Genomic DNA, 7,500 nt, shown 5'->3' with positions numbered 1-7,500 from the left:
TGCAGGATACGCGCGATCACCAGCTCGCCGCCCTCCACGCGAAACGTCACACCCTGTGGTAAAGGGGGACGAAGGGGGAGAGCAGTTTTAGTGAAGCGCACATCACATATTCAAACACACACACGCAAGCACACATGCCCGCCTACACGCGCACATGTACACACTTTGGTTATACTTTTGGACTCTCTCACACACACACACACACACACACACACACACACACACACACGCACACGCACAACCACCCACCCACCCACACACACATACACACACATACACACACAAACCACTAATCAATCATTCAAGAATAGGTGCAGTCATTGGTTGTTTACTCCCCACATGAAACATCACATTCAAAAATAAAAGCACAGAGATTGGCACACGTTCAATCAAGTACACCCGCAACAACACTCCAGATTAAGTTTCGAGATTAGAGTTTCATTGTAAAATTACTGTATGGAATAACATCTGTATGTGAAATAGCATGGGGAGATTATTTCCAATAATAAAATTCAAAAGAGATAAAACATGGCATCACTTTGCAACGAAACTCTATCCCAGTGGTTCTCAACCTTTTTGTAGACGAGGCACCCTTTCAATTCATGAAAATTTTCAAGGCACCCCAAACCAACAAGCCGTAACATGGCATCGCATCCGATACCACAAAAGCTTAGAAACGTAACACATTTGGAGACGTCACACGATCTACGTTCAAAGTTGCAGCTGACTGGGGCGACCTATATTTACTTTATTGTGCGTAAATGGCAGATGAAAGATTCCACTGACTAGCATTAACTTGTCATTTTAGACAAATATGTATCATATTGCATAATTTATTTATCAGCCACGTTTCCGCGGCACCCCTGAGGGGGGCCCGCAGCACCCCAGGGTGCCCCGGCACCCCTGTTGAGAAACTCTAGTCTATCCAACCATACAATGCCAAGCAGCCGACAGAAATACAACAGCCTGCGACATGAAAAATAGAGGAAATATAGGAGGACATGCTTGATCAAATACATGAATATATCCATGAACAGCACACAGCACACATGCAGACATAGTATTTATATGCTCGAGTTGTAAAGCCAGCGCTCTCGTTGAGCTCCGGCCAAAACTCGTCTGTGTAGTCTGGAACTGGTGCATTCAAATGTTCAGAACAAAGAAACGAGACAGTGTGTCTTTTTCTACTCTGCCTGATGACTTTTGATATGCGCAAACAGAGTTTTGCTTATACACACTTGAAGTTGAACAACTCCCCATGTCATTACAACTCCCTATGCTATTTCACGGAAATCACTTTTATAATGCTTAACCCCTTTGGTCCGAATCTCTATTATAACCTGTTTGTCACCAGAATTGTAATGACTGATGGGCATTTCATCGCAATGCATTGCAAAATGCATTTTGTATAGTGTTGAAAAGTATGTTCTCAAAATGTTTGAATGGCAAGAGATCACACATAGTAGATGAAAGGACATAATTTCAGTCGTTTTCAATAATAAAATACACAAATAAAAAAAATCATATTGCAATAAAACTCTAAGTCTTAATCTGTTACTTAAAGGGGCTCCAGGTAGGATTAAAAGTGTAATTAATCACGGTCCCGAGTCCCGATGTTTATGCGAGTCATTACGAAGTAAACGATGGCTCTCATGACCACTTCCACGATCCGCTGTCAGAAAACCCCACATACAACTTTTGACAGCGTCGGACCGAACGAGTGACGTGGGAAACACTTTTCATTTGAAACATCGCTTTGTAACAACTGATGGCATTCCGTTATGACGTTTGAAGCTACCTTGCTTACATGGCACACACACACACACACACACACACACACACACACACACACACACACACACACACACACACACACACACACACCCTTACCAGATGCTCTCCTGACACCTTCCTGATGCCCACCATGCGCACCGCGTCGGGGGGCACTGGTTGGTTTATCATCGCCGGGTCCATGAAGGCACAGGGGCTTGGGGGCGGGGTCTCATAGGTCTTTGATGCCACAGAGTCATGTGTCTCCAGTAAAGACTGTGGACCAATGAAAATGCTTTATTTGACCAGGGACCATGCATAATGATGAACACACAGTATAGTATTTGAAATAAACAGCGACGTAAATACAAAGGAGTTATCAAAGTCACTATCAATCATAGTGGACTATGTGCCCTTTTAACAACCCATTAAAAGGTGCCAAAGAGACAGTACATGTTGGGGGACCAGTATGTTAAGCCCTCTTCACACCAGTTCTGACAGCACTGTACTTTTGAATGCAACAATTTCGCTTGTCCCTGCAGCGCAGAGCATTGTTTGCAGAAAACTTAGCATTGAACCATGGATGTTATCCAGTGAATCCCACAAAAATAGACACGAATTGTAATAAACACATGGCTGTACTATTGTTTTCCACTGGTGTGTGAGGTCATATTGAAAGCAATGGGATCTAATAAGGCTCCACAATGCTCCGCACTTTGTTGTAGTCTGCGTGCAGAGGCCTTTAGTCCAGTGTTTCCCAACCAGGGGTACGTGTACCACTAGGGGTACGCGAGCACACCTCAGGGGGTACGCGGAAAAATGTAATAATAGCAAATATATTGAGTGTAGTCACATTGGGAAAGAGGAACAGAGCATGTGTGAGGGCGAGGGGGTACTCATCATATGACAAAATGGCTTAGGGGGTACGCAGGACAAAAAAGGTTGGGAAACACTGCTTTAGTCTATTCAAGACACCTCAAAGGTTTCAATGAGACTTCTATAGCTGTAAATGACATGCTGTACACAAGTTTGTATACTGTAAAACATTGCAGCCAGTTAAACTTAAAAAAAGTTAAGTTGCCCTGCTGCCTTAAGTTTGTAAGTTAACACAACTTCAGAGCGCCTGGAGTTGAGTTAAGACTTGAGTTGAGTTCAGCCTATCTATCTATCCACCTGCTTAAATGGTATCGCGCAAACAAAAAGTCAGCCATCTTGAAAGGCAGCCATGTTTAAAGCGTACTTCTTCAGAAAGTATTGCAAAGTCTGTGGAGGTTGTGGCTGCGGCTGCGGTCTGGGCAAAGCCATCACAGACGAGCCACACTTTGTGATATAAAAAGAGGGGACAGGAGGAGGAGCGACAGAGACAGGTAAAGCAGAGAAGAGAGAGGAGCGGCACTAGAAATAGAGTAGGCATTATTATGCCTGTGTGTGTATATATATTTGTGTCTCCGGTGAGGCTGCATACCCTTGAAGATACTCTGTCTTTGCCACAAGGCTTCAGTGTGTGTGTGTGTGTGTGTGTGTGTGTGTGTGTGTGTGTGTGTGTGTGTGTGTGTGTGTGTGTGTGTGTGTGTGTGTGTGTGTGTGTGTGTGTGTGTGTGTGTGTGTGTGTGTGTGTGTGTGTGTGTGTGTGTGTGTGTCCTTTGTATCCTGTCTAAAAGCATTCTAGTGTAGGAGGCTTGCCAGTGTGTTGACTGCTTTGGGATTGGATGAGAGTGAGTGAGTGAAAGTCTCACCTTGAGAATGCAAAACAGGTTCACGGAAACTCTGTGTTTCTGTCCGTCCGTCCGTCCGTCCGTCCGTCCCTATGTGTGTGTGGGTGTGTCCGTCCGTCTGTCCTTCCGTCCACCGTCCGTGTGTGTGTGTGTGTGTGTGTGTGTGTGTGTGTGTGTGTGTGTGTGTGTGTGTGTGTGTGTGTGTGTGTGTGTGTGTGTGTGTGTGTGTGTGTGTATGTGTGTGTGTGTGTGTGTGTGCGTAAGCCCATTCAGAATGCTTGCCAGCAGCTGCACAGCTTGCATACTTTTCCTGCCAGCTGCATACTTTAGTGCCATAGTTTGTGCATCAGATGTATTAGTGTGTATCCTTGTGTGCTTGTTGTGTGTGTGTATTCAGGTGTATATGGATGAGGATATATCTGTATGTACCAGCTGACTCGTAAGTGTGTGATTGTGTATGATTGCACATGTCACCTGCTTTCCTTTGGATGCATGCCAGGCTCAATGGATGGCTTTACCCTTTACCCTGTCCCTGACTATGTATGTGCACCCGTCTGTGTGTGTGTGTGTGTGTGTGTGTGTGTGTGTGTGTGTGTGTGTGTGTGTGTGTGTGTGTGTGTGTGTGTGTGTGTGTGTGTGTGTGTGTGTGTGTGTGTGTGTGTGTGTGTGTGCTACCCTCAAGAGTGCTTTTGCACCACCTCATTTTCAGTTCACACATGCATTCACGCACGTGTGTGTGTGTGTGTGTGTGTGTGTGTGGGGGGGGGGGGGGGGGGGGGGGGGGGGGGTGGATTTAGGTGTGGGTGTGGCTCTGGCTCTGTGAATATGCGTGGGAGCTTGTTGGCTACTATTCCGCAGTGCATGATGGGGGTCAAGCGTGCGTGCGGGAATGCAAGTGGGAGCCGTGTCAGAACTTCCTGTCTATGGGAACAGGCGGTGAGCATGCGTGGGTGACAGCCACTGTGTGTGTGCTTGTGTGTGTGTGTGTGTGTGTGTGCTTGTGTGTGTGTGTGTGTGTGCTTGTGTGTGTGTGTGTGTGTGTGTGTGTGTGTGTGTGTGTGTGTGTGTGTGTGTGTGTGTGTGTGTGTGTGTGTGTGTGTGTGTGTGCGTGCGTGTGCTTGCGTGTGTCTGTCTGCATGTGTGTGTGTGTGCAGGCTGCTGTGTATGGCTGTGTTTGGTCTGTGTGTGTACCTGGAAATGTGGCTCCTTGAGTATATGTGTCTGGCTGTGTCTCTGTGTGTTGGTACCTGGAAGTGTGGCTCCTTGAGTATGAGTGCATGTGTGCTTGTGTCTGGCTGTGTATGTGTGTACAGCCTGGCTAATGATATTATGCAACCATGTTTTTTGGCGATAACTGGAAAAATATTGGTGCTGTTGCTCTCTGCTTTTTATGGTGACATCCAAGCATGAACGTGCAATTACTGACCAAATTTGTACGAGCTACGATTAATATTGCCAATTTTAAGTGGAAAATTTTAAATCAGTATATATAGAGAAGATTCAATAAACAAATATGTAAGTGTAGTATTATCGAACAAGGACATTAAAAGTTATTCTTCAAGGTGTTTGATTTCCTGTTGAATCAGACCCTGAAATCAACCTGCAAGAATTTCACATAATTCTTGCTGGTGGATTCTTGCAGGTGCATTTCAGGGTCTGGTTCAACAGGAAATCAAACACCTTAAAGTATAACTTTTAATGTCCATGTTCGATAATGTTCCATCTCACTGTACAAGGTTCAGCACATCCTTTTTACCCTCCACACGCTTCAAGAGAAAGCGATTCATATCCACAAATGCATAATTGACATGGTTTTAAGCATTCAAGACCAGTGAAGGTTGAGGGTATATTTAAGATGCAAGGAAGATGGTTATGGGCTCATATTAAAGGGTAAACATTAAAGGAATACTACACTTACATATTTTTACTGAATCTCCTCTATATGTACTGATAAAAAGGTAAAAACTTCCAAAACAGCAAACCTGCATAATATCCTTAAACAGCCGGGGTTTTTTTTACATTTCTCCACTTAAAATGGGTAATATTTATCATAGCTTGTAAAAATTCGGTCAGTATTGTACGTTCATGCTTGGATGTCACCATAAAAAGCAGAAAGCAACAGCACCAATATTTTTCCAGTTATGGACAAAAAACATGGTTGCATAATATCATTAGCCAGGCTGTATGTAGTGTACCTGAAAGTGTGGCTCCTTGAGTATGCGAGTATGTGTGCAGGTGCCTGACTGTGTCTCTGTGTGTGTAGCTACCTGGAAGTGTGGCTCTTTGAGTATGCTTGTGTATGTGCATGTGTGCTTGTGTCTGGCTGTGTGTGTGTGTATGTAGTGTACCTGGAAGTGTGGCTCCTTGAGTATGCTTGTGTATGTGCGTGTGTCGCTTGTGCCTGGTTGTGTCTCTGTGTGTAGGTACCTGGAAGTGTGGCTCCTTGAGTATGCAAGTATGTGTGCTTGTGTCTGGCTGTGTCTCTCTGTGTGTGTAGGTACCTGGAAGTGTGGCTCCTTGAGTATGCAAGTATGTGTGCTTGTGTCTGGCTGTGTCTCTGTGTGTGTGTAGGTAGGTACCTGGAAGTGTGGCTCCTTGAGTATGCAAGTATGTGTGCTTGTGTCTGGCTGTGTCTCTCTGTGTGTGTAGTGTACCTGGAAGTGTGGCTCCTTGAGTATGCTTGTGTATGTGCATGTGAGCTTGTTTCTGACTGTGTCTCTGTGTGTGCAGGTACCTGGAAGTGTGGCTCCTTGAGTATGCGAGTATGTGTGCTTGTGTCTGGCTGTGTCTCTCTGTGTGTGTAGGTAGGTACCTGGAAGTGTGGCTCCTTGAGTATGCGTGCCAGTTCGTCGGCCGCCTTGCTGCGGTTGGTGAGGGGTGTGAGGTCTCTCAGGATGTCCTGTAGCAGCTCCATGTTGTTCTCACGCACGGCCTCCAGCTTGGGCTCCTCATAGCGCTCGTGGGCCTAACAACACACATTGCATCACATTACATTACATTGCATTACATTGCATTGCATCACATTACACTACATTTACATTTACATTACATTACATTACATCACATCACATTACATTACATTTACAGTACATTACATCACATTATATTATATTACATTGCATTGCCTTCTATTACATTACATTACATTTAGCTGATTGACACATTTATGCAAATCAACTCATTACAAGATATGGCTTTAATTACAGTGATTATAGTTCCTGAAACAATGCTCAGGGACCTCTTATCCATTAACTTAATGGGTAAAGGTGGGATTTCAACCCTTTCATTCAAAGACCAATGTGCATGCATGCATGCATGCACACATGCCCACACAGTAATCATTTATTTCTCGAGGTATTCGGTTTTGGGCTTTTTGTGCCTTTATTGGAAAGGACCATTTGAGAGGCGATAGGAAATAAGTTCGAGAGAGATGGGGAGGGGTTTGGAAAGGATCGAGGTTGTACTCGAACGTCACGTCTCCACAGGCATGCAAGCCCATTCATGGTCGGGTGCCCTAGCACGCTGCACCACAGCACCCCTCCTCGCACAGTGTTTTAAATCAAGTTTCATAGTGCTCTTCCAAAAGCCCCAGGAGAGAGAGAGAGTGTTTTAATTTGCCTTTTACTTTCCAGGCAAAGCAAAGTGCTTCACTTTAGCATTGCTATAAAGACATCAGTTCGCAGAGAAACCTGCCCGCCTGTCGCCTCTCTAAACAAACCACAGATGCCTAACAGCTTTTGCATGCAGTTCTTAAAGGAGCACTCCTGCCAATTTCAATATGCTGTTGTATTGCTCACGCTACCCTTGACTTGTCAGTAGCCGGTGACGCCGCAGTTTTTGGCTCAGCCCTTTCTGAGATATGAGCTATTCTACTGGGGGCAAGTTTTGTATACATTTTTTAGAAAATGAACATAGGCCTACTCCAAATATTTTCCCAAAAGGTGTCACTGTTTGCTAGCTATCTGGGAATAAATAAAAATGTTTTTTTGAAATGTGAACAAAAGTTGCCCCCATT

General features: G+C 44.7%; 1 protein-coding gene across 4 annotated transcripts in view; it reads right to left on the bottom strand.

The window, feature by feature from the left end:
* mpp2b (MAGUK p55 scaffold protein 2b) overlaps window positions 1-7,500 on the bottom strand; it is a 73,672-nt gene that overhangs the window by 13,222 nt on the left and 52,950 nt on the right. For 3 of the 4 annotated variants that reach the window (XM_063216553.1, XM_063216561.1, XM_063216566.1), the window contains 3 exons: window positions 6,298-6,450; window positions 1,891-2,046; window positions 1-53 (listed from right to left, as the gene is read on the bottom strand). The exon at window positions 1-53 is cut by the window's left edge and continues 175 nt beyond it. In XM_063216553.1, the coding sequence (XP_063072623.1) occupies window positions 1-53; window positions 1,891-2,046; window positions 6,298-6,450 (362 nt within the window). Of the gene's footprint in view, window positions 54-1,890; window positions 2,047-4,732; window positions 4,742-6,297; window positions 6,451-7,500 lie in introns of those variants that run through there. The other variant, XM_063216572.1, reaches the window with a different exon arrangement.

Source organism: Engraulis encrasicolus, chromosome 2 (genome assembly GCF_034702125.1).
Source record: "Engraulis encrasicolus isolate BLACKSEA-1 chromosome 2, IST_EnEncr_1.0, whole genome shotgun sequence".
In the NCBI taxonomy this organism is placed as follows: Eukaryota; Metazoa; Chordata; class Actinopteri; order Clupeiformes; family Engraulidae; genus Engraulis; species Engraulis encrasicolus.
Note: the sequence above shows the minus strand (reverse complement) of the source record. Positions and strands in the feature narration are given on the sequence as shown.